General features: G+C 34.8%; 1 protein-coding gene across 3 annotated transcripts in view; it reads right to left on the reverse strand.

Annotated features, from left to right (window-relative positions):
• LOC131044074 (GDSL esterase/lipase WDL1) overlaps positions 1-18901 on the reverse strand; it is a 46393-nt gene extending 27492 nt beyond the window's left edge. Inside the window, exons 1-3 of one of the 3 annotated variants that reach the window (XM_057977345.2) lie at positions 17949-18901; positions 15535-15612; positions 14082-14222 (exon numbers count right to left, since the gene is read on the reverse strand). In XM_057977345.2, the coding sequence (XP_057833328.2) occupies positions 14082-14222; positions 15535-15612; positions 17949-18059 (330 nt within the window). In that variant the 5' untranslated portion in view covers positions 18060-18901. The remainder of the gene's footprint in view (positions 1-14081; positions 14223-15534; positions 15613-17948) is intronic. The other 2 variants (XM_057977344.2, XM_057977341.2) reach the window with 2 other exon arrangements.
• Between the last annotated feature and the right edge of the window lie 928 nt (positions 18902-19829).

Raw genomic sequence — 19829 nt, forward strand, 5'->3', positions numbered from 1 at the left:
TGACCTCCTTCCTCCTCCTTCAACCTATAAACCCATTTGTTAGGCAAAGCTCTTTTTTCTGCAGGTAAAGGGACTAAGTCCCAAGTTTTATTTTTCATCAAGGAGTCTGTCTCCTCTTTCATGCTTAGCTCCCACTGTTGTTTGGCATCCACCTGCATTGCTTCTTCATATTCTTCGGGTTCACCAGAATCAGTTAATAAAATAGAATACAAAGAAGGAGAAAATCTTTCAGGGGGTCTACTTGACCTTGTAGAACGTCTAACACTTGCAGGAGTTTGTGGGACAATCTGTTGTTGTTGAGCATCAAGTACCTGTGGCATTTCATTTTCAGGAATCTCATCCAACACCACATATTCTTGTTTGTCCTGTTCATGCTTCTTTTCCTGCATCTGTTCTTTATACATAACCTTCTCATTGAATATAACATCTCTACTTCTAATTATTTTCTTATTTTCAAAATCCCATAACCGATAGCCATATTCATCTATCCCATATCCAATGAAGGTACATTTCTGAGATTTAGCATCAAGTTTGGTTTTGTTTTCTTTATCAACATGGACAAAAGCTTCACAACCAAAGGTTTTCAAAAAAAAATAATTTACCTTTTTACCAGTCCATGCTTCCTTTGGAATACCACCATCCAAAGGGGTTGAAGGTCCTCTATTTATCAAATAGACAGCAATATGTACAGCATCTGCCCAAAAATGTAAGGGCAATCCAGCATACAATCTCATGCTCCTCGCGCGTTCCATGATAGTCCTATTCATTCTCTCTGACACACCATTTTCCTGTGGAGTTCCTGGAACTGTCTTCTACTTTCGAATCTCATTTAAAGAGCAGTAATCTTCAAATGCTTTGCTGCAATACTCACCTCCATTATCCGATCTGAGACACTTCAACTTTTTTCCTGTCTCATTCTCAACCAAAGCTTTCCATTTCTTAAAAGTTTCAAAAACATCTGATTTTTGTTTTAGGAAATATACCCATGTTTTTCTGGTTGAGTCATCAATAAAAATAACATAATAACAAGAGCCACCAAGAGATGATACTTAAGTCTGTCCCCATACATCTGAATGCACAAGCTCTAACTTCTCACTCTTCTTCTCTTTCCCAACCTTGAGAAATCTGACTCTTTTCTATTTACCATAAACACAGTTTTCACATAACTCTAAATCAATCTTCTTTAGTCCTGGCAATAGATTTTTGGAGTGAAGGATTTTCATCCCTTTCTCACTCATGTGCCCAAGCCTATGGTGCCACATTATCAAATCTGTTCTTGCAACATCTATTGTTGTTATCCCTGCAGTAACTTTATCTATAGAAACTAAGGTAGAGTAAGTGTTACTAGTACACAGATATAATGTGCCTACCTTCGCACCTTTAGCTACTACTAATGATCCTTTAGTGACCTTCCAGATATTGTCTGAGAAGGTAACTATGCAACCTTCACTACCTAGTTGCCCTGCAAAAATTAAATTTCTTCTTAAGTTAGGAACATGTCTTGCCTCCTGCAGAAACCAGTCATTTCCATTCTGCAACTTGATCTTTATCTTTCCTTTTCCAACAATTTGACAAGGCTCATCATCACCCAAATATACCTGTCCAAAATCACCTTGAAAATAATCTAGAAAATATTTTCTATGGGGTGTAGCATGAATTGAAGCCCCAGAATCTATTACCCAGGAATCATTAACGTTATCCAAACATAAGATTAAAGCATCTTGTAAAGTATTACTTGCAATATTAGCTTCCTTACTGTCATTTTCATTTTTGTCTCCTTTGTTTTTCCGAGACCAACAGTCTTTCTTGAGATGACCAGGCTTTCCGTAGTACCAGCAATCTTTCTTTCCTCTAGATTGAGAGCGTCCTTTCTTTGACTTCCCTCGTGACTTCTCATTCCCAGGGCCTTTTCCTCTTTCCTTTGATCTTCCTCTGTTCTCCACATTCAAAACACTACCCGATGATGTTGGAGTCTCACCTATGTTTTTCCTTCGCATTTCCTCGCTTAGGATAACACCAACAATATCATCAAATACCAAAGTATTTTTACCAGAGACAGAGTTACTTACAGCCATAACCAAGCTATTCCAGCTTTCTAGCAAAGAACATAAAATCAAGAGAGCCCTAACCTCTTCTACAAAAGTAATTTTTACCGAAGACAATTGACTGGTAATTGTATTAAATTCATTTAAGTGCTCCGCTATAGATCCTTCCTCACTCATTTTCAAATTAAACAAACACTTCATAAGAAATACCTTATTCGAAGCCGAGGGTTTCTCATACAACTTAGCCAATGTCGCCATCAAATCTACAATCGTTTTTGCTTCTGTTATATTGAATGCTACAGATGGTGCAAGGCACAATCGAATGGATCCCAGTGCCTTTCTATCTAAAATGTCCCACTCTTCATCTGACATTGTGGTCGCTTTCTTTGCCTTTCCTTCCAATGGCCACCACAAATCCTTTTGATACAGGTAATCTTCCATCTGCATTTTCCATAACTGATAATTCTAGCCGTTAAACTTTTCAACCTTGAATTTGGAATCCTCCATTGCTCCCACTCAAGTATGAAAGTCCTGCCAATTTATAGAAAACCTCGCTCTGATACCAATTGTTAGGGTTTCAAGCAGATCCGAAGCAAATATGAATTAACAATTATATGCAGATTTAAATACAAAAGATAAAGAAATAAAATAGGACATAGATAACACAGAGATTTAACATGGTTCACCCAGAATGGGTTACGCCCACCATACGCAGTCGTCCAATCTTTCTTATTATCCAGCCAAAATAGTACATCAACCTTTTTAATGCCTTAAGCATCCCAGCCGCTTATAACATGCGTTTTTAGGGCAAAAACAAAGTCGACCTTTTTAGGGTTTTATTACAATGTCGGTTTTCATCAACAAAAAAAAAAAAAAAAAGTGTTGAGTGTACAGTACTTTGTTGATCAGTCGCCACATTTCATGTAGCCTTCCCATCCATAAAAGCAATTCAGTAGCCTTTGTCTTCTAATGCTGAAATGGAGACCAAGTTTCATTTAATCCCTGGTACGAATAGTACATCAGTCAATTGTATGGAGATGCCAGAATTTAGTTGTAGAGTAGCAGTCCCAACTCCTTTCACTGAATGGCTAGAGTCATCTCCAATAGTAAATTTCTCATTTAAAGTTTTCTCCACCAAGTTATCTAGATGTTCTCTAAATCCCGTGATGTGACAAGATGCCCCACTATCAATTATCCAAGTGTTGTTACCAGCAACCACATGACTTGACAGAGCCGAAAAGAAGACGAATTTATCTGAATCTCCTTGAGGAAGGGTTTCATCAACATGAGCAATGGAAGCTTGAGGCTTGGTCCTGGTAGGACATTTCATGGCATAGTGACCATATTCGTCACATCTGAAACATTGGACTTTTGACATATCTCTCCTTCTCTTGGATGTAGAAACCCCATTTGAATCTTTGTCATTCTTTCTTTTGAAGTAGCTTTTCTTTCCTTTCTTCTTGTTGGAGTGTGCGGCTAGGACATGAATGTCATCGTTCGAGGAGCTTTGTCCAATCCCTCTTGTGATTAATCTTGATTCTTCTTGAATGCAATCAGTTTTTTAGACAATCAAACTTAGGAAGTTTAGATCGTGCACTTATCCGTTGAATGAATGATTCCTAAGAAGAAGGGAGACCATTGAGGGCCAACATGATTAGCTCTTTACTTTCAATTGTATGACCAATAGTGGAGAGTTGGTCTCTCGGTTCTGTTATCCTCATGAAGTATGAAGTGATAGATTCTCCCTTTATCATTTTTACATGATGGAGTTGTTGCTTTAACGCAAGAGCTTTGCTAGTGTTATTTATCTCATACATGCTTTCTAATGATTTGAACATTTCATAGGTCGTTTCCAATTTAGAGATAATTGGTACTAAATGATCTTTCACTGCATCCACCAACATTTTCATGGCCTTATTATTCTTTTTCATCCATTGGAGTTTCTCACTTTCTTCGCTAGGTACTGATATATCTTCCTTTATGAATTCATCTAATTTGTTTTCTCTTAAGGCCAGCATGATCCTAAACTTCCAAGACACAAAGTTGGAAGCCCCTTCAAGTCGATCCTCAAATCTAACACCATTCACCATTTTGAAGCGTAGAAGGGAGTTGAAGAATTCGAGGATAAATAGAGGATGGATTTGCCTATATCAATCTGATCTGATCTTTTCTTATGCTGGCTCTGATACCATGTTAAGGTTCAGTGATCAGATTTAGGTGAATCTAATTTCAAAATTCTTGAATTATATTGATCACAGTAAATGGATCAGTCCTTTATGCTTTTGACAACTGATAAATTTAAAAGATTGTCAAAGAATCATATGAATGTATTTCTGGATATGATGATATCCTACCCCTTCTGTAAATTTGTTGAATATAATTGATGATAAACCGAAACTCAGATTGATACCGAACTGTGCTGAAGGAATGTATTTTTTCTTGTATGTATCAAATGCCTTACAAATGCCATTGTAAGGAATATGTATATCAAGATCAAAGGTCGCATTCATGAGTAACACGTCCTTTCAAAATCGTGTCCCTTTATGATTCAATATACACCAATTTGTTATCATAATCCAATACACATCAATTGGTTAATCAAATCGTAATTGCAATCTATCATTTGTTAGTTATTATTATTTACGATTTGTAGTTTAATTTTCCTCAATCCATATGCAGTGAACATAAGACAGATATCGAAATGCTTATGAGGTGACACAAAGATTTATAGTTGATCAGTTTGCAATGACAACTGGATCTGAAACGTATATTACTGATATATAGTTATTACTAACAAATTTCCTACCAAAGCTATATATATTTAACATTCATGGTTGTAATAAAATCATGGAACAGCTACAGTACCTTTATAAGCCGAGAAATGGTAGTAACCATCATTGGTTGTGTTGCAAGTTGACTACCTTATTGGCTTTGTTAGAACAAATGTCTATGTCCTCTTGGTTTAATAACAACCAAACAACTTGGGATTGAACGGATTATGAAACCCTCATGTCAGTCCAACCATGCAATTTTCCGACCAGTTTTGCACTTGGTCCGTCGGAATTCGCCCAGGTCCAGCCCGGGTTTAACCTATTCTGTCCAGTTTAAACCAACCGTTGTGGTCACGAACCCTGTCCGAACCCATAGGCAAACTGGCCCCGGACCAGGACCCAGTTCGGACCAAACCCTTGGGGTCCAGACAGCCGAACCGGACATCCTAGCATTTAAGGTGATAAATTTTTAAGATACTCTTATATCATATCATCTCAAAATAATTTGTATTTTTCAACAAAATGGTGGGATTTTTTTGGCCAAAAAGTTAAAAATCTTGGATTGTAAGATGCATTTTGAGCTAACCATGCAATTCGTCCACTTGAGAGATGAGTACATTTAAGGTGTTAAATTTTTAAGATATTCTTATACCATACCATCTAGAAATAATTTGTGTTTTTCAACAAAATGGTGGGACTTTTTTGGCCAATAAGCCAAAAATCTTGGATGTTAAGATGGATTTTGAGCTAACCATGCAATTCATCAACTTGAGAGCCAAAAGAATGCAACCATCTAACACAACAATGGATGAATGACTTGGTGTTTGTTCATCACAACCTCTGCCAGCTCAAGGTTTAACTTTTATATACTTGCAATCATAGTTATAACTAAACTTTTTATATTGGAGACTTGTACATTAAAGGTGTTAAATTCTTAAGATATTCTTATATCAAATCATCTCAAATTTGTGTTTTTCAACAAAATGGTGGGATTGTTTTTGGCCAAAAAGCCAAAAATCTTAGATGGATAGTAAGATGCGTTTTGAATCAACCATGCAATTCATCCACTTGAAAGCTAAAAGAATGCAATCATCTAACACTACAATAGATGAACGACTTAGTGTTTGTTCATCACAACCTCTACCTAAAGCTAACTCAAACTCAAGGTTAAACTTTTATTATACTTGCAATCGTAATTATAATTAAATTCATTATGTTTTTCACTTTCAATTGCCAAGACTAATTTCTATATGGACAAAATCAAGTACTACTAAGGATTATTAACCAATTGCCCTTAATGAAATTGATCCAAAGTCTAACTAGATTGCAAATGATGATGCCTTTCTCAATCATAAGGACTTTGATATCCTAACAAAGGCCAATGTTGATAGTGATGTGGTTGAACAACTTAGCCATCTAGTGTAGCTCTCTTTCTAGCAGTAAGAGTCATTACCTATGCCTAATTTTTTAGAAATTTGTTGTTAGTTTTTAGGTTGACTTTGTTGTAAACTGGATTGTAATTTAAAAATTCTAAACTGCCAACATCTAGTTATTACTTACGTACTATGCAGTATGTTTGTGCAATGCAATGTGATGTAGTCAGCAATATTAACATAAACAACAAAAAATCTATACTCAAAAATTCATGGGCTAAACTATCAATTTTATTTGCTCTCTATATCTCTATCCTATGGAAACAGCTTTACAGTTCAAAAACAACAAATTTTTGTCCTTTTTTCTACATTTGTTTTACAATTTTTTTAAATCCAAATTTTCCTCATTTAAATCCCAACTTTTTCAAAAACCTTGTACTTTTAGTTCGCCAATTTTTTTCTCCATAAGATTTGTGCTGCTATGCTAATTAATGCTCCTATGGCTAGTAGCAGCATCTGCAAACTTGTTTGAGATGCAAGCTCATGACTCCACAAAGAGCTGGCAATGTTGAGCTGAGCAATATAAACTCCTCTCTACAATAGTTCACGACTACATTAAGTAATTTTTGTTTTTGGTAATCATGAGTTTTGCACACTTAAACCACTTGACAATATTTAGACTCCTAAAAAAATTATTTCTTTTAGCTAAAATACACTTTATATAATTGATGTATACTAGCATATACAATCAAAGTTGCTTCTATTTAATTAGTTTATTGTCTCTTTAAAGTTTATTTATTGAAAAGTGCATGACAAAAAAAAAAATTATATCATTGAAAACATCTATATTTCATGGATTCTTCAATTTGCCAAGCCTTGCATGGAGTCTGAGTTTTGCAACTCTAATTTAAAGGGCTGTTTATTTTCCATCTACCAGTTTAAAGTAAACTTATATTACTGTGACAGACTGCACTTCATAAAAATAACTTACATCCCGCTCATCCATGTAGAAAAACACTTGATCATTAACAAATTTCTTATGTATCTCTCCTTTTTTTCATATATAAATGTAGTTGTCTTTACTGATGCATGTATGAACATAAAGCCTCAAACGGATCTTCCTTGAGTATCTCTAAGTTGGCAATTGCTTTCAAAACGTAGATGGGAAACGATAAGATATGTTAAGTTACGAAAGGACAAACCTTTGTGTGAGCCAGACAAGGAAATGTTCTCTATATTGAGTTGGATCTGGTATTTGTGCTTCCTACAAAATTAGTTGTAGCATGAAAATCATATTATCTTATTACACAAATTGTGCTAGGTTAATTTATTAGTTATTACTCACAATGCTATGCTGAAAAGTCAAATCTAAGGCTTGCAAGTGCAAGGTGTGTTTTAGAGTACAAAGAGATTTGCAACTTTGCATGGGATAATAATGCAGTCATGATTGGGGGTCTTATCAAACTACCCAATCTTGCAGCCTTAAGATGCCATCCAATCCACTATGTAAACAAAATCTGAAACATATATTTACTTCAACCTTCATATATATATTCATACAATAAAATTCCTCAAGAACAATAACATCTATGAAGGATTTCAACAATAAACACAATTTGGAAATTTTACAAACTTTTCTAGACACATCTTGCCTGCAAATCTTCAAATCCTCATGTCTTCAAATTTCTTGGTTGTACTCCTCTTTTGAAATCTGATTTTCCCCTTCATCTTACAACGCTAATGGCTGCCTTGATCAACTAAAACAGACTTGCAAATTCCTTTCTTCTTCTATTCTTCTCCTCTTGGCAAGCTAATTTCTTACACACTTTCTTATGCAATTCTCTAGAACAACCTGCAAGTTCTTTCTCCAATCTCGCTGCCGTTAATTGCTGCTTCTTAACACCATTAAAGGCTGCATCTTATAGAGTTCAAAACCTTTGTGATGCATCAAAAAGAGGCACCCAAATATGCTCTTTCATTTCCCATAACTTGACCTTTGAAATTCCTTCAAAAATAATAAATAAAATGTAATTTTTGCTTTCAAAATGTTGCTACACCATTTGCAATGCCTTGCTAATGTATTTTACTTTGGAAAATGAATAAATACCAAACCAAGTTGTTCTCCTTTGGTAATTGAAGAGTCATTATTTTTCCAAAATTCATTAGTTTTTCCCTCCATTTTGGCATCCAAATTGGAAGAATAGGACAAGAATGGAATGCCAAAAGTCACTTGGCTTATGAATGCTTATCTAGGCATAAAAGTTGATAAAATAAATATTAATTCTTCTTCACAAGTATCCTTTAACATGCCAATGGACCCCTTCAAACCTTGAAATTATGCAATACAATAATTCTAAAACCACATTAAACATCCTGTTGACCTTTGATTTTGAAATGGAAGCCAAGTATTGTTAAATGAATATTTTATCCTTACAACACTCCAAAAGATGCTCTTGAAGCTCCAACCTACACCAAAAATGCAAAACATGAACATAAAAAGGAAAATATATCTTTGGTGATGTAGGATTGCCTGTAAACTTGGATGCTCCTTGCATTAGTGGATGGTAAATTCCAGCTAAAGGTGTCATAGATAAAAGTGTTTTTTCCACATCAAACTCTGTTTTAGTGTTCTATCGATAATGCAAGTGGGTACAAAACCTCTAAGGCACTAAGGGTAATGCCAAGTGTTGGGTGAACCATTTGTAAATAACTATCAGCTAAGAAACCCAAATGGTCAGAACCTTGGAGGCAGGCGTTCTTGGAGCTTGTTGGCAATAATTATTTCCCTAATAGGGCAGATTAGGCAGCATGGCAATTCAAACATTTCTTTCCTTAGGCTTGTATTGAGGAATTGCCAAGCCGTTAAGTATTTCTATAATAAGCAACAAATAAAATTGGGACTATCAGACTTGTACACCAAAGCCTAGCTCAAACTTTAACCCTAAGAACAATATGGCATAAAGTTAAAAGGTTATCGTTGGTGGGTAGCCTATCTTATTCAAGGTCACTAAAAAATGACGAGAAGTAAAGAAAAAAGTAAGCTACTTAGTGATAATAAGTGATGGCATCGTAAAAAGCAAATATGGAAGATGATATTCTATGGTGCATTGATAACACTGCTATTCCAAAAAGTATTTGCAATAAAGTATAAAGCTCTCAATGATTTTCATGATAGTTCTGTGGCTAGTCACATGGATCAGGAATTGGAACCATTCTAGTAGTAGGCAAAGAAAGGATATTGCATATAGGTATTGGCTAATTCTGGTGGCATGTGAAAATGCATCTATAGTTTTATAATATTTGGCATCCAGAATTCTATAATATTTGACCAGCATGTGTGGATTTCAAGTAAGTGAAACAAGAAATACATGACCTAATAAAATTTATGGATGAGCTAGTCAGTGAGATAGTCAGAAACTACTGCTAAGCATGAAACTAAAGGAGCACTTAAGAGAATGGTGAAACAAACCCTCGAAGAGGTTCCTTAGAAAACTACATCATAAACATAGACGCTGGCATCATTGCGAGCAATGAGATTTAAAATTATGAAATAAAAGACAACTTTCCTAAAAAACTTGTAATATATTTGGAATGCTATTATTTGGGTTAATTAATTAAAAATTGTGTGGCATACAGTCAACTTATCGAAGACCTAGGGCAGGTCAAAAAGGGAATCAGAATGTGTAATGTCTTGTCCCCTTCTCAGGAGTGAGTGTCAATAGAGCAGAATGTTTATGCAGCACCTAGGATGCACCTTTGACTGTATATATTAATTAATTGAAAATTGAAAAAGTTGTTGTATTCTGATTTTTAATTAACTAATAAATACAGTCAAAGGTACATCCTAGGTGCTGCATAGGCATTGTCGTCAATAGAGACACGGCCTATTTAATTCACATGGGCTAACCAAATGTTGTTAAGAGAATATTTAATTAATTAAATTAAAGTTGTTCTAAATTAGTATTTCTACATGAAAAATTGGTTTAGTTAATTATTTTTATAAAATGTGAAAATTTAATTATAAAGTGACGTTTTTGGGCCCAAAGGTAAATTAAAATTTTAAAAAGGGTTACTTTATGAGAAATATAGTAAAAAGTTTCTCGAATGTTCAAAACTGACATAAAAGGGATTGCAAAGGGAAATTACTCATCTTTAGTCATTCTCATTTCTTATTGTGAAGCTTGGACATTTTTGTTCATCTCAAACCTTAGAATGAAAACCCTAAGCATAATTGACTTCAAAGAGGAAATTCTTCCAAGTCAATCATGGTGGGTTTAGACAAGAATCACAAGATTCACTATGGAGCTGAATGTTGGTGGATTAAGAGTTTGAATTGAAGCGAGATATCTTTCCAGAATCATCGGTTTGCAGTTTACTAATGTATAGAAGTTTGGAAGCAAATAATAATATTGTTTTGATGGTTAAAAAATTTCTCACACAATCAAATCCAGAAACTGCAAACAATATTTGATTGTGGAAATCTTATAGCTTTGAGCAAATAATAAAATTGTACGGAGAGTTTCTAGTTATTATAGTTGGTCATTCATCTTCTACTCCCATGCTTAAGTTTCCTAGACACCATCCTCTTAAGGAGATTATATTTATAAATTGCTGGCTGCTATTGGAGATAAAGTCCCCTAGGTTTTGAGAGACAATTTAGTGTATATATTGTTGGCTGTGAGTTATTCCACATGTGTCTGTGAAGAGTTTATTTTATTTGCCTATCTGTAGACATTGTTATCAGTATTGAGGAAGGGTGTGGAAAACTGTAAAGAGGAGGTCAACTTAGCTCTTAGAAGCATTGATTACTTGTCCCAATGGCAGCTCTATGTTGGAAATCGAAGGTTAATGAAATGAAGTTGATTTTGCCTTACACCCTCCAAATGCCACTTTAAATAAAGTTTGTATGAAGTGAAGGAGAGTTATGGGTCAAGGAAAAGAACTTGATGTTTAAGAAAGCAGCAATTCTTTCTAAGAGAGAATTCTTTGGATTCTAGACTGATGTGTAGTCTATGAACCTTGGTGGCATGTTCCATTAAGGTTTGAACAGCTCAATAGGCATGGTAACGGCAGTTTGAAGTGGAACTAAGAATAATTTTGGCTGCTGTTTTGGATTTTCATGGTGAAAATATAGAAGAACCGGGTACTTATACATATTATAGACTGTGTGAGGACTGTAACAGCCATCTGGAAGGTTCGTTCAATACCACAAGACTATAAACTGGGTGAAATCCCATTCTGGGCATTACAAACACTCTGCTTATCTTAACAGCATACAGTTTTTAACTTTTAACATCCAGTCAGCTTCCGGAGGTTACTATCCACGAGACTATAAACTGGGTGAAATCCCATTCTGGGCAGTACGAACACTCTGCTCATCTTAACAGAATACAGTTTTAAACTTTTAACCTCTAGTCAGCTTCTGGAGGTTACTATCCAGCCATAATTAGTTCATATTAGGGCAGGACAGTGGTATAGACTCATAGAGTGCTGCAACAGTATATGAATACATTTTCTTATGTATAAGGAGCTGTTACGGAGCAGCTGCTAATACTGGTTAGTTATTTACTTTTTCTTGTAACTCAATATTGCTGTGGAGAATTCTTAATATACAAAGCAAATTTTATCCGATAATCTGCTATTTCCCTTATGATAATTATTCACCATAAATATGTTGTGAATCTTATATATATTACCTAGTGCAAATTACTTGGTTAATTTTGTCAAACATTTATGCAATATCTTTTCAATTCAATCCAAACTCTGTCTGGGAACAAAGAAATCAAAGGACATTACGGAATGATAAATCGAGCAAAGATTCATAAAGTCGAAAATAAAAACATTGAAATGATAGGAGAGACATAGTTCATTATCAATCAACCCCTAGTGATCATTTGATGATAGAAATTCAAAGAAAAGCATATTGTGCAAGGGTGTGAAACATTCTTCATTGGTTGTATCAGAGTAGTTAGAGGCTGTGAGAACTATGCTTATATGTAGTATTCTATCTATCCAAAAAATGCTTATTGCTTTGCACCTTATGTACTAGGCATGCAAAATGTGGTTAATAACATCTAAGTAGATGTCAAAGGCAGATCAGGAAACACATGAAGCTATTTGCATAGCTGAAGAAAGAAATTCAAACATCAGAATAAACAATACAATTAACTCGTTGAATGGAATGAAAAGCCTAAGAAAGAAGCAAGACACTTGTCCATAGTTTTTGCAAGAGAATCTAAACGCACTATTATAGCCAAGAATGATACTACTCAAAACAAGGCAAAAGATGATTAGGAACTTGTCTTCATTATAGCAATCTCACATATGTGAATACTTTGTATTGTGACATCATTCTAAGGTTTTCCCAACATCCTGTTACAATCAGTGAGGATTCTGCTTGAAGAATGTGCACTGCATACATAACATTTTAAAATATACACCTGTCAAACAATTTGTGTACCACCAATAGGGAACGTGAGCTGGGTTTAGACCGTCGTGAGACAGGTTAGTTTTACCCTACTGATGATCCGGGCCGCGGTGTATGCATCAGTGTTAGGATTCAAAGTATTATCTGTGGGTTTTTGAGCAGGTAGATTATCTTGGGACCATATAAACTATGATCACTTTCACCAATTAATGGCAAGCTTGGGACTGTATGTCCCCCAAAAACTAGGGACGGGCCTAAACTGATGTCACTCTATGTTATTATTGTCAGGTGGAATATTTTCATTGCAGCCAAAATGACAATGTTTAATTCCAAACAGATTGGTAAAGATGAAATCACTGACAAGCCTAAACTGATATCACTCTTTACTATTATTGCTGGGTGGGATATGAAAAATTTGCTCGCAGCCAACAATGACTATCTAATTCCAAACAGGTTGCTGAAGATGAATGTAATAATGAGATCTGTTGGCAACAGCTATGAAAGGTTTGGCAATGACTGTAATTCTCTCCTTGCAATTGGAATTGTTACTTTACACAGACCAGCGAAGAACCAAACTTAAGACCCCCTGTGTGCATGCTGGGTGTTGTACCACTGAGCTATCAATCCTCTTTGTGACCAGAGCTTTTGGATAGGCTTCTTGTTAAGGTGCAGGTATGGCTCATTTTTACAGCAGGGATCAGTAGGTTTAATTATGTATATTAACATTTTGAATTTTAGTAGAATCAATTAGTATGCTAGCTTTGGAAATGTTACAGTTTCCTTGCTGATTGTTAGATAAGGGTGTTGCCAGGCAAAAGTTGCACCTGTGAGTAAAGTTTTCCACTTTGCATCTGTGCGTTGGTCTCAATCCCAATTTCTAATAGCTAAAGTTCGAAATTTTAATGGCAATTTCAGAAATTGACTTCAAGAATTATGTCTCCTCTGTGGTTTTACACAGTTTAGGATTAATCTTTTGGCCATTGCATACTATATTGAACACAAAGTGAATGATTTTATGTTTTGTCTATAAATCTTATAGTCAAATACTTCTCTTGGTACCCTATCAAATAGGAGAACCAATGCAACAATTTGTTATGAATTTTCCCAATAAAAAAATAAAATTAAATGATATATTAACAGACCTCTACAGAAAGTTTGAAAATACATCTTTGGTTATTTTGGATGTGAATAAAATTAGGAACTGTTGTTGTTTCCGGTTTAGATTGTGTGTATTTTAGATTGAAAATTACACACAATCTAAACCAGAAACAACAACTATTATTATGGATTGTGGAAAATTAATATATTTAATATTAGGGATGTCAAACAAATTGTATTATTGCTTTTCTTTCTACAAGAACAATATTTTGAATGTTCATAAAACATTTATTAATAAATGAAATATAAACTAGTATCCATTTTCAACTTTCCCAAGAGTTGCATGCATAAGATGTTAAAGCATCACCTTAATATGCAAGCAAATTTGCTGAAGATTTGATTTGTACTCGTGTATAGGTACATGCTGCCCTCTTCCACTTGGAAGAGGATAGGCAGCATCATTGGCACCAAAACATACAACCACCAAATGAGGTTGGACTGGAGCATCCTGTAAGAATCACACAAAATGAGATAAAATGGTAAAATTCAAACACTACCTCAACAATAAAACACTGTTTCAAAACTTTATTATAATTATTGGATAAATAGTTCGTCAAATCCAATAAAAAACCTGCATTTCAAAATCAATACTCATTCCCATATTTTGTATTTTGGCCTTAGAAGTAATGTAGAGTCTAGACATAAAGCAAGAACAATTTACCATTTACACAACTCTCTCCACACATGTGCACAGAAGCTATTAGGATGATGCCCATGAGACCAACCCGTGATAATAAAATAAGCATTAGCATAATACAGTGTCACAAAAACTTCTTTAGACACAATTTCATTGCATAAGCCAAAACTACATAGCACACTACAACATGCCAACAAGGCTGTCAGGCTGCCAGCCATGTCACCTACACTTCATTATCCTTTGTATTACACCCTACTATCAATATCTTTAACTTATCTTTGAGTTTCATAGTTCACAGTGATCAACAATCGCACCGATGACTCCATTTTTGGCCCAGACTGTGATACTCAATGAGACCTTGTTCTCTCTAGCAGTCCTCAGCTTTGCTCTTTGGGGTTCTAGTTCCCTACTTGGCCATTTGTATTGGCTTCTTGACCACCTATGTTGGTGCTCCCCTGCTGTTCTGTATTTCACTTTTGGTTCTTCCACTTTGTAGGGCCTAGGATTATGAACTTTCTTTCTAAACCAGTGTACTCGAGTCCAATTGACCTACTTTTGGTCATCCATGGACATTAAGATATTTTCTTCCTTTAGGTTAAATTTTAAAATAATGTAGTAGGATGCTTTTTGGTTTGCTTGATACTGCTCTCAATCATAGTTGCTTGCGATTCAAGGAGCACATTCACTTGTCTAGTTATCCCTAAGTAGAATAAATACATCTCATGGTTCGTTAAACATGTTTGATGTGAGAAAAGCATAGCTCTGTATTTTGCACGCATGTAAATTCAGACACTTTCAACATGAAAGCATTTCAGAAACATGAACCAAGCATTTGTTGGGGTTGCTCAATAAATTTTTTTTCATAAAATGCGCATGATAGTCAAATATTCCAACATCACTTATCATGTGATGCCAAATCTTAACAGGTATGTCGAACAACTAAATCAAATCTCAATAAAAAAATTTAAATAGTATTTTTTAAAAAAAAAAATTGGGATACTGTCATGCAGTTACTACTTGCTCCATTTGTTATTCATGCTAATTTAAAATATTGATTTAATTTCATTATAAACCAGTTTGAGGTAAAACAGCAAATAAAAAATTCTTAGGCACAACAGCATACCTTTGGAAAGAATTCATCGAGGACAGCTAAAGCTCGACGGGTATTCCATCCATTGTATCCTCTAAGTAAAACATCTGCCTGCAAAGATAAAAACCAAACTTTATAACATGACAAGAAACTGCAATTCGCATTACTAATGGAAAAATTCAAAGATTTAATATCCCGAGCTTACATACAATGTATTAGATAACAAATGTCTTCTGAGATTTGCAGCCACTGCTCACAGTTTAAATCCAAAGAGACTCACAGAAATGAATATTATTTTGTAAAAACAAACCGCTTTCCCTTAAAAAATGAAAAGTGAAGAGTACAACATTAAAGCGCCAGACTGTCCTGTCATCTTATCCTATTGCCTCATTCCCAAAAATGACCACGAAGAGCTTAAACTGGTTAAAATACCTAATGTTGTACGATTATACAGAATCGGCTCATTTAGCAAACTGGGCTCTACGCCTCCAGGGCTCAAACCTGCACCTTTTATCTGGGAACGCATCGTTTTAACCAATTGCTGGAAGGTCAATCCACTCGGGGAAAAATACAAATACGATTAAAGGGGGCCCGGAGGCTGAAAGATTTAGCAGACTGGAATGGAATCTCAGGTTTGGCCCCTGGCTCGTCCGCATCTTCCAAAACTAACATATAGGAAATAAAACAATCACAAATGCTCAATTAACATCAGATGACCTTTGTCAAATATTTCTAGCAATAGGGACGCTAACCCTGGATCACCCTTATCAAAGAACTGTAAACACATTTAGACCAACATTGGATCGTCATTGTCCAATTTTTTATTTAAAAGGTCGCTACAAACGCATAATAATAATAATTCAAAATTTACAGTTATTAATTATAATTTTGAGCTTGAGTTGCTTCTAAAATTACTTAACTTATCAAGGCTACAATAAAGCTCGCTCGAATAAAATTCTTTGACAAGAGGGACGAAAAAAATAATCTAAAAGCCGCAAAAGGGCGACCCATAAATCGTCCTTTCTTCAAATGTATGAGAATAAATCCAGTGGTTTAGATTTGACATGTTTTGTGGGCTGCATAATTTTACAATTTTGATCGGGCGTAAGAAAATATTATAGCCCTAAACTAATTGACCAACAAATTGTCTCTCATCGAGGTATGGACCATATTCGCAAGTTCCCAACACAAGAATAATTCCAGCGGTGAATTTGAGGCCTTCTCCTTACGTAGCTTCCTCCTACATACCGCGTAGTAATTTCAAAATAACAAGTTACCTTAAAAAGCAAAACATCAAAGTCCCCAGATATTTGTTTCTCTAGGGAAAAAGAAAACGACACACTAAAGTTCTGGGGTTTCTATTTTTAGCCAAAATAAAAAAGACGACAGCTTGATCCACCATTTGTCCCCTAAAAAAGGAATATTTTCTTTCAATAAAACTCATAAACTAAAGCACACTAAAGTGAAATTAACTGCATGGTCATGAGGGCTTTATGGAGAGCGGAGCTATACAGCTACTGCGTAAAATCTTTTGCCTCGCAGTTAATGAAGATTACATCTTGGCTTCATAATTTTCCCCATATTTAAATTTTGTTAACCGAAAAGTACAACTTGACTTCATAATTTTCCCATATTTAATTTTTTAATTTTTCTTTATATGGAAAGTCAAACAAAAGTAAAACATAAACAGCAAAAGTTTGTGATTTCTCCTGAGATTCACAGGTGATAGGATTTGTCATAAACTTTCTTGGATTTTTATTTTATAAACTTTCACGACAGCTATTGTTGTTTGGAAATCTACACATAATTTTTCAGATTCAAACATAAATATAATTATTTTTATAAAAATTAATAAAATCAGTAGGAAAAGAAAAAACTCCTAAATTTTCTGGTTACATAGTAAAGGAAACCCTTGCATGTGATGAACCATGCTATATAATAAAATCCACTATTTAAGCTAGATTGATAGCGAGAGAAAATATTTACCGCTTTACATTTTCTGAACAAAACTTGTTAAAAAAGCATACTGACGCATGATTAACAGCGTGGCCCTATGGCACTTATGGAGAACTATGGCTCTACAGCCACTCAGCTAACATTTTCCCTCTTAAAAAAACCTTAATGAAATTTCTTTTTAAATTGTATGTGATAGGAAAACTATTAAAAAAACCAGGAGAAAAATAAAAAGATCCTAATAATTTTCTGAGGCACGTCTGCATTAATTCCATAGAACCAAGTTAAAATAATAGAACCTGAAGCAACATTACTAAAACAGCAGCATGCAAATCTTAAAAGAACTGCAACACAAGAATGGACTGCTTTCACAAAATCACCAGAGAAAAATAACAGAAAAGGCATTCTGCAATGGAACAGTGAAAAACTGAAAGTACAAGTATTTCCATCTCCAACCGAGAAACTGAGGCAAGAAATAAGAAATCCCTCTGCACCTTACGGGCGTAAATGTCGGTCAAACTCGCACCCCAGCCACCGGGCTGAAACGCATATTCCGTCAAGGATGCTCCAAACAATACAAATTGCGGTCGTTTGTGTCCCGCCATGGTCCAAATCCTCTTGCCTTGAACTAAAACACAGAAATGTAAATATCTGCGTGAGAAGCTCACATTTCGCTTACTAGTGAAGATCTGGTAGTAATTGGTCTACTTATAGCCGTCCCGCAATGATTCATAACTAAAATAGTTTTTATCCTGTAATTCACGGACCTGGCACGTGCCCTTCGACTCCTTCCCCTTCGAAATATTCGATTTAGGTTGCAATTATTTTGGGTTCACGTGGGGAATACAAGCTCATAATTGCTAACGTGTCGCACCAGAATTGCTGAGTGCGGTTAGTTGGATAGCGAAGCTTCTCCTAACGGAAGGATGCCATGTATATCAACAATTCTAAACCAGGAAATAACCAGATTTGTGATTAGCTTTGCATTTTGCAGGCTGTTTGTGGGCCCCTGGAAGGTAAAGCTTTTGCCTTATCTGCTTATTCAGAGGAGACCAAACAGATTGTGATCTGGAACGCTGCTTCGCCTGACGTACGCACTCTCCTCTCAATGACATTGTTTTTGGTAATGAATAAGAAAACCCTAGTTTCTGACAGCAAATTTGCGCAACTTTAGGCAATTCTCAATGAAAAGGTTACCCATTTTCATTGAAAGAAAAGCTTCCTGTCGCGTCATGTACTTCTGGATAAATAAACCCAACATAGAGCCCCACAAAATGCTTTCAACTCAGAGCAGGGCATCACTTCAAAGCTGCGCAAATTTCCAGCCGTCAAAGGTCCAGATTATATCCAAACATCTTGGAGTGCCTTCCGTCGAGCTCGGAGTGCGTTTGCAACGTCCCGTACAATATCCATTGAGCAGGAAATTTGTGCAGGTTTAATCCCTAACTGCTCGCGGTGTATCAAATGGCCAATGGAAGTATTTTTGCATTTTTTAATAGTCAAATTTGTGCAGGTTTAATCCCTAACTGCTCGCGGTAAATTAAATGGCCGATGGAAGTATTTTTGCATTTCTTACAGTCAAATTCGTACGTAAATAGAGTAAAATAGTTTGAAACCTAGAAGTAAAAGGTGTAGATATACTTTTTAATTTTATAATAATTCATCCGTGTAAATTAAGAAGGGAATTTATTCAAAGTAAAGATGTAGATATACTTTTTAATTTTGTACGTGTCAACTTAAGTAAAAGATGTTCACTAAGATAAAAATCTATTAAATTTTTCATTTAAAAAATATTTTTTTAATATATTTTTTTCCAAGGCATTTGCATCAAAAAGTTTGGTAGTTGTTAAGTCAACACAAATAATTGATTGTTTTGAATAAAAAGGAGTGTTATTTAAATGTGTGGGGTCTAGCATTGACAATTATAATCAAGTCTTTTATAAAAATTATAAAATGCAAATGGTAAGGACATCTGTAAAGTTTTTTAATATATGAGTGTTAGTTGTCAATATTTTTAATTATATATATATATATATCATTTAAGAAAAATTGGTGATTAATCATCACTTAAATATGTATAAATTATAAATTAATAATTCTTTTATTCAAAAGATTTTTGTTAAGCTAAAGTAACTTAAAATTTTGAGTAAATATAAGCTTTAAGAAAGAATAGCATGATAAACAATATTGTAGGCTAAACAATTAAATTTTTTGTGTTATTTAACTAAACTCTTAGAAAAATGGTTCATTTGAAATGGTGAAAAATACATTTTCAACCTCATTTTTATATTTAATTTTATGTCTAATTTGAAGCAATGCCTTATACATTTACAATTTTAATATGACGAATGTTACAAAGGAAAGGGGGAGGGGAG

This window comes from Cryptomeria japonica, chromosome 3 (genome assembly GCF_030272615.1).
Source record: "Cryptomeria japonica chromosome 3, Sugi_1.0, whole genome shotgun sequence".
Classification (NCBI taxonomy): domain Eukaryota; kingdom Viridiplantae; phylum Streptophyta; class Pinopsida; order Cupressales; family Cupressaceae; genus Cryptomeria; species Cryptomeria japonica.